Source organism: Triticum aestivum, chromosome 6D (genome assembly GCF_018294505.1).
Source record: "Triticum aestivum cultivar Chinese Spring chromosome 6D, IWGSC CS RefSeq v2.1, whole genome shotgun sequence".
NCBI lineage: Eukaryota > Viridiplantae > Streptophyta > Magnoliopsida > Poales > Poaceae > Triticum > Triticum aestivum.
The window spans coordinates 464,934,772-464,952,561 of NC_057811.1; the positions used below are offsets into that span (position 1 = coordinate 464,934,772).

The 17,790-nt window shown below is 47.4% G+C and overlaps 1 protein-coding gene across 1 annotated transcript; it reads left to right on the forward strand.

The window, feature by feature from the left end:
- The first annotated feature begins 15,011 nt into the window (after nt 1-15,011).
- LOC123142023 (BTB/POZ and MATH domain-containing protein 1-like) lies at nt 15,012-16,528 on the forward strand. Its single transcript, XM_044561057.1, has one exon. The coding sequence runs from the start codon at nt 15,202-15,204 to the stop codon at nt 16,168-16,170; it is 969 nt and encodes a 322-aa protein (XP_044416992.1). The 5' UTR covers nt 15,012-15,201; the 3' UTR covers nt 16,171-16,528.
- The last annotated feature ends 1,262 nt before the right edge of the window (nt 16,529-17,790 follow it).

A 17,790-nucleotide genomic window follows, 5' to 3' on the forward strand; every position in this document is an offset into this window, starting at 1 on the left:
AGAAATCGATCGGCAAAACGGCTGGACAAGCAAACGGGCTAATTTTTTTTGCTGAGCTCGTTGATTTGAATATTTTTTCGAAGGTTGGATATGTGTCATCACACTTGGCTGTGCAGATGGTAGATGATGATTGGGCTTCACAGAGGCCATTGATTCCCATGTGTACTGAACTTACAGAAATAGCCGAAGAGGGACATGTGACTGGAACTGAAACTACAGCTACTGTTGATTGGAATGTAGTTGAAGTAGATGAGCCTACTGATTTGGTCATTGCACCAACGCCTGACATTGAGATGGCCAAACTTTTTGGCATTCCAGTCGATGACAGAGATAAGCAGGAAAGGGGCGAATCTAGTTTGCCTGCTAATGCAGATGAAGATGTAGATGGACAGTTGATGGAACAAGCTGCAGATGAAGTAGATGATGCACATGATGATGAGCTAGTGCATGTGTATGACAAGGAAAACCCTGTCATTGAAGTGGGGAAGTTGTGGCCAAGCATGAATGAATTTAGAATGTGTTTGAAGGCTTATGCAGTGAAACATCAGTTTGATGCCAAGACTGTTTGGATTGATAGAAAGAAGTTTTATGTGAGGTGTAGAGGATTTGATTGTAGTGTCAAGCGTTGCAAGTGGTACATATCTGCTAGACTGCAACCTGATGGAAGTACTGTCAGAGTTAACCAAATCCCCAATCAACATACTTGTATTACAAGTTCACACAGAGTATCAACCATGACATCACAACTTTGGGTTGCAGAAAAGATCACCCCAATTTTAGCCAAAACACCAAACACTACTGCCAAGAAACTCAAAGTAGACTTGAAAAGATGTACCCCATTAAACTGAAATATACCATAGTGTGGAAGGCAAAACAAAGGGCAATGAAAAATTTATATGGTGATTGGGCAAATACATTTAGGATGCTTTACAACTTCAAAGAAGAGGTGGAAAAGAGGTCACCTGGCAGTGTTGTGGAGATAGATACTGAGGTATCAGCCGAAGGTGAAGTCAAGTTCTCCAAGTTTTTTTATGGCTTTGAGGGCTTGCATCGATGGCTTCAAAGCAGGGTGCCGTCCATATTTGAGCATAGACTCATCATTTTTGACAGGCAAGTCGAATGGTCAGTTGGCAGCATGCAATGCTCTAGATAGACACAACTCGATGTTTCCTATTGGTGTTGGCTTGTTTCAGTCAGAAACAGAGGCTTCATGGACATGGTTCATGATCCAGTTGAAAAGATGCCTAGGGCCAATGTCACCTTTGGCTATACACACAGATGCATGTAAGGGGCTGGAAAATTCAGTGAAAAATGCTTTCCCACATGCTGAGCAGAGGGAGTGCTTCGGTCATTTGTAGATGAATTTGATCAAAAAATTTAGAGGAGAATAATTTGGGCGCATGTGGCCAGCAGCAAGATCTTACACTAGACAGACACACAAATATCATCTTCATAAGATAATGGCAGCATGCGATGAGTTTTTACTAATTCAAAACAGGGAAACAGAATAGAAAACTGAAACAGAATAAAGGAGAGAGAGAAACCCACCTGGGCCTCACCTGTGCTGGCTCAGCCCACCTGGCCTGGTGCCAGTCATCCCCAACCTCTGCCAGTAGGCAGAGGCGGGACAACGCACGCGCGCACGAGGCGCCACGCCTCCTCCTGCTTGCCGCCGACCGCCTGGAGCTGGCTAGGGACGCCACACACGTTCCCAAGACCCACCTTCTCACTCGCGTCCCCGTTCCCCGCCTCTCTCTTGCTCCGCACCTCGGACCCGAACGTGTCCGTCGCCGCCGCTCACTGCCACCGCGCCCACCGCCACCCCCTTGCCTCTCTGACGCGCCCCCAAGCTCCGCCTCATCGCCATCGCCATCTCCGTCGACGCACGCGACGCCGAACGCCCCAAGCGACGACCCGAGCTCTTCTTCAACCTCCGGCCGCCGGAGATCGCCTTCGCCGCACCGCCCGCTCCGGACCGTCTCCGAGCTCGCCGACCTGCTCGTCCGACTCGCCGTGAGCCACTGACCCGAACCCCCCTCCTCTGCGCTCCATTTGCACGCTGTAGCCGTCGCTCCGCCGGAGACCGAACCCCGCCGTCGCCCGCGCTCGTCGCCGGTGCCGCTCCGGTGACCATTTGGTCCCGGGCATGCGTCCATCGTACTCATCGCACCACGTAGACGCCATAGGTGCTAAACGCACATCGCCACGGCCACCGCAACTGCGTCCCCGCTCTCTGCCGACTCCGGCCGCCGCAAACCTCGTCGCCGGCGCTGCTCCCGGCCACCCCAGCTCCCGCCACCGCCACCGTTGGATGCGCCACTCCGCCCTCTTCCCGTAGCTGCTGTCTGCGCGCCAAAAGGGCCCCTGTAGGTGGATCCCGACGCGCTCTGCCGCGTCTGGCCTCGCCGGCGGCTAAACGCCGGCGGGTTGACCGGTTTGACCGGCGAGGATGACCCCTTCTTGACCAGGTTTGACCGCCTGAGTCACTGATGTGTGGGGGCCACCTCGCTAACTAATCTGGTTTAGTGCTAATTAACCTAAGTTTGTTAGTTAGACACTGACACATGGGCCAGGCCCTAATTAACTTAGTTTAACATTTAACTTAGTGCTAATTAACTCGGTTAATTAGTGGTGTCATTGACCAGTGGGTCCCCCAGGTCAGGTTTGACCTGGACGGCGCCTGTTGACCTGCTAAGGTCAGCATGACGTAGTGCTGACGCAGTAATGCATTTTTTGGAATTAGTTTATTTCTAAATAATTAGAAAATCCAAAAAATTGCCTAAACTTCTAAAAAATCATAGTAATTCAACCGTAACTCCAAATGAAATAATTTATATACGAAAAATGATCAGAAAAATCCGATCTATCCATATGCACTGGTTTCATGCATGATAAAGCAACTTAAACCTTCTGTTTATATCAAAACATGATAATGCATTTTATAAATTCATAGTTTGAGTTTGAACTTGAACCTTGGGTTCAAAATAACTCAAACCCATCTAATTGTAGTTGCATTAGGCCAACACACAGCATATTGACATGTCATGATCATGCATCATATTGTGCATTGCATTGATTGTGTTTTCCTTCTGTGTTGCCGGTATTTGTTCCCTCTCGACAGACGTGCTCCCGACGATGAGTTCGATGACACCGATGAAGAACTATAATATCTTTGGAAGTGCCAGGCAAGCAAAACCCCCTTGTTCATTTTGATACAATCCCACTCTCTCGCTCCTGCTTTCTTTTACTGCATTAGGACAACAACGTTTCATCTGTTCCTTGCTGCGGTAGTTGAACCCCTTTCCTCTGCATGACCTGTCATTGTCACAGTAAATAGATGAAACCCACTAGCATGAGTAGGAGTTGTTTGAGCCCTGATGTGCCTACTCATTCATGCTTGTTTGTCATGCCTGCTATTGCTTAGAGTTGTGTCAGGTCTGATTCATCGGGAATGAATTGGTAAGTTGTGAACATGTCCTACTGTTGAGAGCTAAGTGTGTGAACACGATTTGGTAAAGGTAGCGGTGAGAGGCCGTGTAGGAGTACATGGTGGGTTGTCTCATTGAAACCGTCCTCAGGAACTGAGTTCTGTGTTTGTGATCCATGAACAGTTACTACCACACATTGGGTTCCGGTAACTCGACCCCTCTCGACTTATTAATCAACCTGATCTCTGTCCAGGAGTTGCAACTAGTTTCTGGTGTTTGTAGGTTGTGTTAGTAGTCTACCAAGTGGTACCCAGTACAGGTGGGCTTGGGACAGACTAGGCACCATGGCACGGTGTACCAAGCGTAGATCCATCCGTCGAGGTGGGCTTGGGAACCCTGCACACATCGTTTGGGGCCGTGAGCGACACCCCGGCCGGATCTCCTTGTGGATGGAACCCGAATAGGCGATAAACCTGGACTAGAGACTTGTGTGGTTAGTCAGGTCGTGGCCGACTCCCTCGCCAGGCTTCCGCTTGAAGGTTGCCGAGGTACACGACGTGTACATGGTGGTAAGTGGCGAGAGCGTGTGTGAAGAAGTACACCCCTGCAGGGTTAATATGATCTATTCGAATAGCCGTGTCCGCGGTAAAGGACTTCTGGGTTCCTATAACAGTTCATAGACAAGTGAAAGTGGATACTCTAAAATGCGCAAGATAAGCGTGAGTGCTATGGATGGCGTTCTCGTAGGGAGACGGGAGCGGATCCATAGTGGTGTATTGATATGGTGAATATGTGGACTCGTGTGCGCCACCTCAAAAGAGTTACTTGCAATTTTAGTTTAGGATAGCCACCGAGTCAAAGCTGGCTTGCTGCAGTTAAACTCCACCACCCCCCTTTTGATACTGATGCGTATGTAGATAGTTCTGATGTAAGTCTTGCTGGGTACAATTGTACTCACATTTGCCCATTTTATGTTTTGCAGAGAGACGTCAGTCTCGCTAGTAGTTCCGTGTGGACTTCGACGTTTAGCTTGATACCTCAGCTACGATCTTGTGCCCTCGGCAGGATCGGGTAGATAGTCAGGCTTCGCCGCCTTTTTCATTTGTAGATGTCTATACTCAGACATGTTAAGCTTCCGCATGTGCTTTGACTTGTATGCTCTGAATGTTGGGTCATGAGACCCATGTTTGTAATATCTGGCTCTTCGGAGCCTAATGAATAAATACTCTGAGTCATAGAGTCTTGTCGTGATGCCATGTTTTATTTGCACATATCGAGCATATTGTGTGTATGATTGAAATGCTTGGTATGTGTGGGATCCGACAACCTAGTTGTTTATCCTTGGTAGCCTCTCTTATGGGGAAATGTAGTCTTGTGCTTCCATGAGCCATAGTAGTCCGCTACAGCCCGGTTCACCGGAGTCCTGCTAGCCCAGCACTACTGCTCCGGAACACTTGACTGGCCGGCATGTGATTCACTTCGTTCCTGTGTCTGTCCCTTCGGGGAAATGTCACGCGGTGACATCCGGAGTCCTGCCTAGCCTGCTACAGCCCGGGTTCCCGGAGTCCTGTTAGCCCAGTGCTACAGCCCGGATTCACACGCTGCTGACCGACATGCTCGATGTTGATTCATGTATGCCTGTCCCCGTAAGTTAGTGCCACTTTGGGTTCACGACTAGTCATGTCGGCCCGGGTTCTCTGTCATATGGATGCTAGCGACACCATCATATACGTGAGCCCAAAGGCGCAAACGGTCCCGGGCCATGGTAAGGCAACACCCGTGGGAATACCGTGCGTGAGGCCGCAAAGTGATATGAGGTGTTACCAGCTAGATCGATGTGACAAGGAATCGGGGTCCTGACAATAGCATACTGTAGAGCCTACGTCTAAAGCATAGGGGACGACCTTCGTCCTTTCTCTCTCTTCTGCCGTGGTCAGGTCTTGAGTCTTACTCAATACTCACACCTTGTAACACAGCCAAGAACTCCTTCTTTGCTCATCTATTTTGAACTCCTTCAAAATCTTGTCACGGTATGTATTCATTTGAAAGTACTATTAAGCGTTTTTGATCTATCCTTATAGATCTTGATGCTCAATGTTCAAGTAGCTTAATCCAGGTTTTCCATTAAAAAAACACTTTTCAAATAACCCTGGATGCTTTCCAGAAATTCTACATCATTTCTGATCAACAATATGTTAACAACATATACTCATCAAAAATTCTATAGTGCTCCCACTCACTTCTTTGGAAATACAAGTTTCTCATGAACCTTGTATAAACCCAAAATCTTTGATCATCTCATCAAAGCGTTCATTCCAACTCCGAGATGCTTACTCCAATCCTTAGAAGGATTGCTGGAGCTTTGCATACTTGTTAGCATCTTTCAGGATTGACAAAACCTTCTGGTTGTATCACATACAACCTTTCCTCAAGAAAATCGTCGAGGAAACAATGTTTTGACATCCTATCTGCAAGATTTCATAAATAATGCAGTAACTGCTGATATAATTCTAACAGACTCTTAGCATCGCTACGAGTGAGAAAGTCTCATCGCAGTCAACTCCTTGAACTTGTCGGAAAACATCTTAACGACAAGTCGAGCTTTCTTAATGGTGACACTTACCATCATTGTCTGTCTTCCCTTTAAAATCCATCTGTACCCAACAGCCTTACGACCATCAAGTAGTTCTTTCAAAGTCTATACTTTGTTTTCATACATGGCCTCAAGCCATTCGTCGGAATCCGGGCCCACCATCGCTTCTCCATAGCTCGTAGGTTCATTGTTGTCTAGCAACATGACTTCCAAGACAGGATTACGTACCACTCTGAAGTAGTACGCATCCTTGTCGTCCTATGAGGTTTGGTAGTGACTTGATTTGAAGTTTCATGGTCACTATCATAAGCTTCCACTTCAATTGGTGTAGGTGCCACAGGAACAACTTCCTGTGCCCTGCTACACATTAGTTGAAGTGACGGTTCAATGACCTCATCAAGTCTCCACCATCCTCCCACTCAATTCTTTCGAGAGAAACTTTTCCTCGAGAAAGGACCCGTTTCTAGAAACAATCACTTTTGCTTCCAGATCTAAAATAGGAGGTATACCCAACTGTTTTGGGTATTCTATGAAGATGCATTTATCCACTTTGGGTTCGAGCTTATCAGCCTTAAACTTTTTCACATAAGCGCCGCAGCCCCAAACTTTTAAGAGACGACAGCTTAGGTTTCTCTAAACCATAGTTCATACGGTGTCGTCTCAACAGAATTGCGTGGTGCCCTATTTAAAGTGAATGTGGTTGTCTCTAATGCCTAACTCATAAACGATGGTTGTAATTCGATAAGAGACATCATGGTATGCACCATATCCAATAGGGTGCAGTTATGATGTTCGGACACACCATCACAATATGGTGTTCCAGGCGGTATTAGTCGTGAAACAATTTCCACAATTTCTTAATTGTGTGCCAAACTCGTAACTCAGATATTCATCTCTATGATCATATCACAGACATTTTATCCTCTTGTCACGACGATCTTCAACTTCACTCTGAAATTACTTGAACCTTTCAATAATTCAGACTTGTGTTTCATCAAGTAAATATTCTCAGCATCTACTCAAATCATCTGTGAAGTAAGAACATAACGATATCCACTGCGTGCCTCAGCACTCATTGGACTGCACACATCAAATGTATTACTTCCAACAAGTTGCTCTCTTGTTGCATCTTACTGAAAACGAGGCCTTTCAGTCATCCTGCCCATGTGGTATGATTTGCATGTCACAAGTGATTCAAAATCAAGTGAGTCCAAATGATCCATCTGTATGGACTTTCTTCATGCATATATACTAATAGACATGGTTCGCATGTCTCAATCTTTTCAAAAACGAGTGAGTCCAAAGATCCATCAACTGGAGCTTCTTCATGCGTTTTATACCAATATGACTCAAGTGGCAGTGCCACAAGTATGTGGTACTATCATTACTATCTTATATCTTTTGGCATGAACATGTGTATCACTATGATCGAGATTCAATAAACCATTCATTTTAGGTGCAAGACCATTGAAGGTATTATCCAAATAGACAGAGTAACCATTATTCTCCTTTAATGAATAACCGTATTGCGATAAACATAATCCAATCATGTCGATGCTTAACGCAAACACCAAATAACAATTATTCAGGTTTAACCCCAATCTCGATGGTAGAGGGAGCATGCGATGCTTGATCACATCAACCTTGGAAACACATATCGTCATCTCACCTTTAGCTAGTCTCCGTTTATTCCGCAGCTTTTATTTTGAGTTACTAACACTTAGCAACTGAACCGGTATCTAATACTCTGGTGCTACTAGGAGTACTAGTAAAGTACACATTAATATAATGTATATCCAATATACTTCTGTCGACCTTGCCAGCCTTCTCATCTATGAAGTATCTAGGGTAGTTCTGCTTCAGTGACCGTTCCCCTCATTTCAGAAGCACTTAGTCTCGGGTTTGGGTTCAACCTTGGGTTTCTTCACTAGAGCAGCAACTGATTTGCCGTTTCATGAAGTATCCCTTCTTTCCCTTGCCCTTCTAGAAACTAGTGGTTTTACTAACCATCAACAATTGATGCTCCTACTTGATTTCTACTTTCGCGGTGTCAAACATCGCGAGTTGCTCAAGGATCATCATGTCTATCCCTGATATGTTATAGTTCATCACGAAGCTCTAATAGCTTGGTGGCAGTGACTATGGAGAACCATCACTATCTCATCTGGAAGATTAACTCCCACTCGATTCAAGTGATTGTAGTACTCAGACAATCTGAGCACATGCTCAACGATTGAGCTTTTCTCCCTTAGTTTGTAGGCTTAAGAAACTTGTCAGAGGTCTCATACCTCTTGACGTGGGCACTAGTCTGAAACCCAATTTCCGTCTTTGGAACATCTCATATGTTGTGGGACGTTTCAAAACCGTCTTTGGTGCCACAATTTTAAACCGTTCAACATTACGCACTGAACTATCACGTTGTCATCAAAACGTGTATGTCAGATGTTCGCAACATCCACAAACGACTCTCGAGGTTCAGCACACCGAGCGGTGCATTAAGGACATAAGCCTTCTGTGCAGCAATGAGGACAATCCTCAGTTTACGGACCCAGTCCGCATAATTGCTACTATCAACTTTCAACTAAATTTTCTCTAGGGACATATCTTAGTAGAACTAAAGCGTAAGCTACGACATTATTTGCAAAGACCTTTTGACTATGTTCATGATAATTAAGTTCATCTGATTATTTAATGAACTCCCACTTAGATAGACATCCCTCTAGTCATCTAAGTGATACATGATCCGAATCGACTAGGCCGTGTCCGATCATCACGTGAGACGGACTAGTCAACATCGGTGAACATCTCCATGTTGATCGTATCTACTATACGACTCATGTTCGACCTTTCGGTCTCTTGTGTTCCGAGGCCATGTCTGTACATGCTAGGCTCGTCAAGTCAACCTAAGTGTTTTGCTTGTGTTCCGAGGCCATGTCTGTACATGCTAGGCTCGTCAACACCCGTTGTATGCGAACGTTAGAATCTATCACACCCGATCATCACGTGGTGCTTCGAAACAACGAACCTTCGCAACGGTGCACAGTTAGGGGGAACACATCTCTTCAAATTTTAGTGAGGGATCATCTTATTTATGCTACCATCGTTCTAAGCAAATAAGATGTAAACATGACAAACATCACATGCAAATCATAAAGTGACATGATATGGCCAATATCATCTTGCGCCTTTGATCTCCATCTTTGAGGCGCGACATGATCACCTTCGTCACCGGCATGACACCATGATCTCCATCATCATGATCTCCATCATCGTGTCTTCATGAAGTTGTCTCGCCAACTATTACTTCTACTACTATGGCTAATGGTTAGCAATAAAGTAAAGTAATTACATGGCGTTTTCATTGACACGCAGGTCATACAATAAATTAAGACAACTCCTATGGCTCCTGCCGGTTGTCATACTCATCGACATGCAAGTCGTGATTCCTATTACAAGAACATGATCAATCTCATACATCACATATATAATTCATCACATCCTTTTGGCCATATCACATCACATAGCATACCCTGCAAAAACAAGTTAGACGTCTTCTAATTGTTGTTGCATGTTTTACGTGGCTGCTATGGGTTTCTAGCAAGAACGTTTCTTACCCATGCAAAAGCCACAACGGTGATATGCCAATTGCTATTTACCCTTCATAAGGACCCTTTTCATCGAATCTGATCCAACTAAAGTGGGAGAGACAGACACCCGCTAGCCACCTTATGCATCAAGTGCATGTCAGTCGGTGGAACCTGTCTCACGTAAGAGTACGTGTAAGGTCGGTCCGGGCCGCTTCATCCCACAATGCCGCCGAATCAAGATAAGACTAGTAACGGCAAGCAAATTGAACAAATCATCGCCCACAACTACTTTGTGTTCTACTCGTGCATAGAATCTACGCATAGACCTGGCTCATGATGCCACTGTTGGGGAACGTAGCAGAAATTCAAAATTTTCCTATGTGTCCCCAAGATCAATCTAGGAGATGCTAGCAACGAGAGGGGAGGAGTGCATCTACATACCCTTGTAGATCGCGAGCGGAAGCGTTCAAGAGAATGGGGTTGATGGAGTCGTACTCGTCGTGATCCAAATCACCGATGATCCTAGCGCCGAACGGACGGCACCTCCGCGTTCAACACACGTACGGAGCGGGGACGTCTCCTCCTTCTTGATCCAGCAAGGGGGGAGGAGAAGTTGATGGATATCCAGCAGCACGACGGCGTGGTGGTGGAAGTAGCGGGATCCCGGCAGGGCTTCGCCAAGCGCAAGCGGGGTGGAAGAGGTGTCACGGGAGGGAGGGAGGCGCCAGGGCTTGGGGTGCTGCTCCCATGCGCCTCCCCACTATATATAGGGGTGGAGGGGGCTGGTTTCTTGCCCTCCAAGTCCGTTGGGGCATTGGCAAACGTGGGGGAAAGAAATCCCATCATTTCGCTTCCCCACCGATTGTTATCCCCCTTTTTTAGGGATCTTGATCTTATCCCTTCGGGATATGATCTTATTCCTTCTAAGGTGGGATCTTGGTGCGCCTTGACCAGGGGTCTGGGGCCTTGCCCCCACTGCCCACGTTCATGTGGGTCCCCCCATGCAGGTGGGCCCCACTTCAGAGCCTTCTAGAACCTTCCCGGTACAATACCGAAAAATCCCGAACATTTTCCGGTGGCCAAAATAGGACTTCCCATATATAAATCTTTACCTCCGGACCATTCCGGAACTCCTCGTGACGTCCGGGATCTCATCCGGGACTCCGAACGACTTTCGGATTTCTGCATACTAATATCTCTACAACCCTAGCATCACCGAACCTTAAGTGTGTAGACCCTACGGGTTCGGGAGACATGCAGACATGACCGAGACGACTCTCCGGTCAATAACCAACAGCGGGATCTGGATACCCATGTTGGCTCCCACATGTTCCACGATGATGTCATCGGATGAACCACGATGTCGAGGATTCAATCAATCCCGTATACAATTCCCTTTGTCAATCGGTACGTTACTTGCCCGAGATTCGATCGTCGGTATCCCAATACCTTGTTCAATCTCGTTACCGGCAAGTCACTTTACTCGTACCGTAATGCATGATCCCATGACCAAACACTTGGTCACATTGAGCTCATTATGATGATGCATTACCGAGTGGGCCCAGAGATACCTCTCCGTCATACGGAGTGACAAATCCCAGTCTCGATTCGTGCCAACCCAACAGACACTTTCGGAGATACCTGTAGTGCACCTTTATAGCCACCCAGTTACGTTGTGACGTTTGGTACACCCAAAGCATTCCTACGGTATTCGGGAGTTGCACAATCTCATGGTCTAAGGAAATGATACTTGACATTAGAAAAGCTCTAGCAAACGAACTACACGATCTTGTGCTATGCTTAGGATTGGGTTTTGTCCATCACATCATTCTCCTAATGATGTGATCCCGTTATCAATGACATCCAATGTCCATGGTCAGGAAACCATAACCATCTATTGATCAACGAGCTAGTCAACTAGAGGCTTACTAGGGACATGTTGTGGTCTATGTATTCACACATGTATTATGGTTTCCAATTAATACAATTATAGCATGAACAACAGACAATTATCATGAACAAGGAAATACAATGATAACCATTTTATTATTGCCTCTAGGGCATACTTCCAACAGGATTTTCCGTAAAAATGTATGTAAACCATATTTATATATTTTTCTCGTTACTATACGACATAATAAGACTATGTGCGCAAGTTTTACATTTTCTTGATTTTTTTGAATTAGTTATGCTCAACCCTAATCACTCAAAAACCCTCAAAACCTCTCAAAACCCCTCAAAACCCCGCACACTCCCGGGTCGTCAATCGTTGTGCGTGGACGGTTGAGATCATGCGCTAGGGTTAGCTACAGTGTCCCTCGATCCACGTGACACTCGCTGATTGGTTGAATCAGTGGGGTTTGGATCAGCCTCTCTCGTTGGGGCATCAGGACCGTTCATTTGAATCCAACAGCACGAGTTGACACGATGCATGGAACAAGCCTACGCAGTGCCCTTTCCATCGTTGCATGCTTGCCTACCCGCAGCGCCGGTGCCCGTTGCAGCATGCATGCCCACCCGCAGCACTGCGCCCGTGCGTTGCATGCATGCCCTTCCACGTAGCCCTGCTCCTCCATCCCTCTCGACGCAGTAAGTTGTCACATGCCTACCATTAGCACTGATGCAGCGTCGCATCAAAGCATGCAACCGGCCACAATGCAGCAGGCAGACCCCGATGCAGAGACAACCAAAAAGTCAACGGTGCATGGCGTGCGGTGCATGGCGTGCTCCTCTTTGAACGACACAATACTGGCATGATGGGTATCGATGCATTTGGAACGGCGTGCTGCTCGTCACAAGATGGGCAAATTAAGGCGTCCATTATCGTCACGTCTCCCATCGACCGAACGTTGCCCTCTAGCCAGGCCCTAGCAAGCAGGCTACATTGCCATGCATGCATGCACGGGCGGCACACGCAGAGTACCCGGGGCAGGCGTGTCCCCTTGACCCACGACGGCACAGACGCGTGCGTGAGCCTGTCCCCCTTGACCCGCGACCGGTGGCACAGAAGCGTCACAACCCGTTTCCCACGCTCATGTACACACTTTGATGGGGCGCCACCAAACGTTGCCCGCCCATTAATTCTACCCGGTGAAACCACTCGAAGAAATCAAAAACCACGTCGCACTTGGCCTATCTAAGCCGGGCACTATCGTCTTCCTCTCCCTCCTCATTCATACCCCATACTATGCCTCCTCTGCCCTCCTTCTTCCTTCTTCTCCATCAAACCCGATCGAGCCCTCGAGCCACCATGAAGTACAATGCCCCCAGCTACCGCTTCCCCCCAACCGTGCCAGAAAGGCTCTACCTGGCCGGAGTCTACGTAGAGAGAACCCTAAGGGTGTGGGCGATCTCAAGGTAGAGGGGCACAAGGGAGTTAACGGAGTTCTCCCTTGCGACCGGATTCCGCCACCTCCCCCCCGGCTGTCCAAGGATGTACCATGTTGAGGAGGTCAACCACAATGGCGTTGTGGTTGGGCTCCTCGCTACATTCACTAACCCCGTTGATGATTTCCACCTCCTCGGGCGAGTGTATTGGGTTGGTTGTGAGTTCATAGTTTTCACCACCCATAACATCTTCACCGACTTCAACAGCATCTTCCCCAACAACGGCGTTATTCAGACGCTCCCGTACCCCATCAACAACGGGGAGGAGTGAAGGGCGCCCGGAGGAGCGAGGTGGCGTTCACCCGGAGGAGGAGAAGAAGAAGAATCCAAAGAAGAGCCCGCGTTTGGTGCCCCCCGATCTATCTAGCTTGCTATATATCTATCGTATTAGTATTTTAAGTTGTAAACGTTATGCTACTATTATTAAGTTGTATTAGTATTTTAAGTTGTAAGGCTATCGTGGAGTGGTAAGGCTATCATGGAACTATGGGTTGCAATCGTTATGCTTCTATATAATCATTATGCTACTATATATATTGTGTGTTTCGTGCTATTATTTGTAGATTGCTATGGGTTGTTCTTGCTATTATTTGTGTATTGCTATGGATTGCTACGGGCCAGGTTGCTACACCCCAATCACCACACACACCATCTTCAAAATATTGGACAAATAATGGGTCATGACCCAAACCAGGGAGATGCAACTAGGAGCCCCGTGCAAACCCACTATGGACATGCAACTAGGAAATGCAAACTAATTTACTTCATGCAAGCATGCAACTCATTTAGTTCATGGAACCGTAGACATGGATAAAAACAAGTAACATTTGCTTGCTTCTGCAAATCGATCATCTGCATTAGATGTTTCTTGATCTTCTTCAGTTCCTCGGTCAGTTTGGACTCCGCATGCAGTTCAGCATTGCGCGCATACATCGCCGTCGTCGGCACGACTCTGCCCGCCCGAGCTCCCAATATTCTCCACAGCAATCAGCGGCACCCCGTCCAAATTGAGCTCCCAGGTTGCGGCCATGCTCGAATCAACGTAGCCCTCAAACTGAATCCTATCAACATATTCATCAATCCACTCGAAATGATAACATTTCTTCAGGATCTGAAAACAACAACATGAACCCTAAATCCCAAATTCGAGGAGAAAAAACAAAATATGGAGAAATCAGAGCAAAAGACAGCGAAAGAACGGGCTTAGAACTGAAATCTAGCCTTGCCATCCCTTCCTGCCATTGGTTTGCTCAAGCATTTCACAAATTCCCGCCCAAGATTGCCATTGTCATCCCTCTTAGTGACCAACCGTTTAAGAGGGTCTGGGCGTGGACAGTCAGGGCACCTTGTGAGCAGCACTGGTCCATACTGTCGCCATTTTGAGTGCGTGGCGGAGGAGGTAGACATTTGCGCTAGGTCGCCGGAGAAGAGAAAGATTGGGGAAAGGGGATGAATGGGCGGCGGCGGGCGGACGGGCACGGGCGCTCGTCTCTTCTAGCTGCGAGGAGGTGGGTCCCGCGAGTAGACAAGTGGTGGGTCCCGCGCTTACGTGGATAAGTGATGGGTCCAGCCCCCAACAGCTAACGAGGGCATCAGTTGAGTTTAACAGCCATATCGTGTGTGGGCTATCTACCTGCTTAAAATTGTCGCACCACAACCATTTGCTCGAACAACGTCGCACTCTTACCAATTCACCTCAAATGTATCGCACAGGAGCTATTGGCCCTATTGGCCCCTTTTGTACGGCAGCTCTATTCGAGTTCACCCTGTACCGACTAACTCTAGCTGGTTGGACCAGGCCGCCCCAGCTCTGGCCGAGTCGTGTAAGGAGAAAAACTGGACCACCGACGTTAAAAGAAGCCAAACTTACCACGGAAAGAAAAAGGAAAACTACGGTAGCTATCCTTCTCGGATACAAATTCCTAAGCTAACCTAAACCGACTTAGACACCCAACATAACCGGACTCATAATAGGACAAGTACGGCGGTACCACGTCTAGCCGAACACAGGTTCAACCTCAGTCAATTCAAAGATATATTAGAAGAACAAACTAGTCACAATCACAAAGATTACGTCACAGTTATTTTGTTCACCACCGCCCTGCGCAAAACCATCGCCCAAAGCAGGAGTAGCAGCAGCAAACGACGCCCCGTTTCATCTGCGAGATCGAGTTGCGAGCACCCGATCCCGAGGAGTAGGCCCAAAATGTCGCCGTCAGGATCTGCATCCTCCATCGTCGCGGACACAACGGAAGGGTACCACTTTCTCACGATCCGCGACTACTCCCGTACCAAGGGCGTCCCCACCGGAGAGCGGATCGGTTCTCTTCCCTTCACAGTTGGTGGCCACTGCTGGCGCATCTACTACTTCCCCAACGGTGTACGCTCGGAGGTCGCGGATTACGTGTCCTTCTTCCTCGAGCTAGATGAAGATGTCCCGGCTACGGTGAAGGCCCAGGTTAAAATTTGTTTCGCCGGCGAGGAGGAGGAGGCCGAGCAGGCGGCGTCGCTGGCGTTGGCATCGGTGGACGAATTCACCTCGCAGAAGTGCAGGCAGTACGAGAAATTCATCAAAAGGGAGATCCTGGAGAACTCGAGGCATCTAAAGAACGACTCTTTGAGCATCCGGTGCGACATCGCAGTCATACACGGTTACCGTGGGGTGGACGGCACGACCGCCTTTATTTGCGTGCTCCCATGCGACGTGCGCCAGAACCTTGGAAAGTATATCGAGACCAACAAGCGCACCCACGAGGTGTTTGAGGTCGGTACTGAGATCATCGCCGTGCACTACTGCGTGCTTGTGGCATGCTGGGCCTGCTCGCCGGTGTTGGAAGCCGAGCTCTATGGAGCCATTAAAGAGGACAACACTGCCGCTGCCGGCGTGGTGCACGTAGAAGGCATGGAGGTGGAGGTGTTCAAGGCGCTGCTCGATTTCGCGTACACGGGCCGTCTGCCGCAGACGTCCAAGGAAGACGACGAGGTCATGTGTCAGCGTCTTCTAGTCGCGGCAGACAGGTATGGCATCGTGCAGCTGAAGCTATTGTGCGAGGAGTGGATGTGCAAGTACATAGACGTGGGCACTGCTGCGACCATCCTGGCGCTAGCTGAGCAAAACCACTGTGAGGGGCTCAGAAAGGCATGCTTCGATTTTCTCGCCGCTCCAGGAAACTGAGGGCGGTCATGGCCACCGACGGCTTCCATCACCTCTCGGCGAGCTGCCCTTCTCTTATGGTTGAGCTCATGCCCATGTCCTCGGCGCATTAGCTGAATGATGGATGATACCCATGAATATTCCAAAAATGGTGGTTTCTACTCTTTTTTTGTTGAAATAAAACGGGACTTTATTAATTGGAAATAATCAGTACAACATTTGTAAGGATCATTAGAATTTCATTTGGAGGCTCCTCGAACAAATCTGAAGTACAAGAAAATCTAGGTAATCTAGCGAGCTCATGAACTACTTTATTTGTCTCTCTATTACAATGTTCGAATCTAGTCGTAACAAAATCACACGCATAGTGAAAACAATCGTCGAAAATTGCCGCCGCCATACCCGCGGACATGGTCTCAATCACTTCCAGGTTGTCTGAATTAATGATAAGACGATTATACCCCGCCCTTTGTGCCAGTGTTAGGCTAAATTTGAGAGCTAAGGCTTCTGCTATCAGAACAACCGCACAATAGTCAATCTTTCCATTTCCTCCTGCGATAAACCTACCTTTGTCGTCTCTCAGGACCGCCCTCATTGTACCCTTCAACATGTCGTGATCAAAAGAAGCTTCAACATTAAGTTTGACAAAACCCCTAGGAGGGCAAGACCAACCCCTGTCTTTCATGGAAGCCTTGGGAGATGATGCATTTATGAAGTTAGACATGAGGGCTATAATCCCCATTGAAATCTTAGATGCATTCTGAGTTAATTTCTTGTGCACTAATTTCCGTCTTTCCCACCATAGATACCAAGCTGAAATAGCTATCATTTCATGCACATTTTGGTACCCCATAATACACAAATCTTGGTCCGGAAGGAGTAGAAGATACTCCAAAACCGCCTCTCCCGGCACGATCAACCTCGCAAGCTTTATCAATAATCTCGTCCATTCCTAGCCTCTTCCAAACCTCCTTCGCTTTATTGCAGAGGAAAAGCATGTGTTTCGTGTCTTCTAAATCCTAAGAGCATGTAGGGAAAATGGGCGAGACTTTCATGTATCTATTAGCAAGCGTGACCCGACATGGAAGTGTGCCATGTAACGTACGCCATATAAAAAAAATTAACTTTTGCCCGACAAGGTAGCTTCCATATCTGGCTCCAAATAGGGTTAGATGTGGTTCGCCCCATCCCATTAGAATGTTTTAGTTTACTTCCATACCGAAAGCGGAAGCTTAGACAACGCGGTTGATGTAGTCATTGATACAGTGAAGTGCTATACAAATGGTTTTTAACCCCTTTCCGCGACGGCGTTCAGAACTGTCATCTAGTGAGTGTGGGCGATAGATCGGTCCTTCCCACACGACCCAGAAACCGTCAGGGATATGCCCTCCTGTCACACACGCTCGGCAAAATGAGGTCGTGTGCGACTGGCGAGCGAGCAAATACGGTTATACGTACAGTAGTGCTAAAAAAATATAATTATACAGGCGAAATCATTTCTGGTCGTAAGTACATCCCACACAGTCAGTCCTCGCTAAACGTTTCCTTCCGTATATACATCCCACACAGTCGCTGCAAGGAAAACATTTCCGTTTGTAGGTACATCACACACAATTTTCCCGTTAAATCATTTGTGATAGC

Excerpts from the sequence above, each read along its gene's own strand:
- LOC123142023 (XM_044561057.1), top strand. The coding sequence starts at position 15,202 with ATGTCGCCGTCAGGATCTGCATCCTCCATCGTCGCGGACACAACGGAA.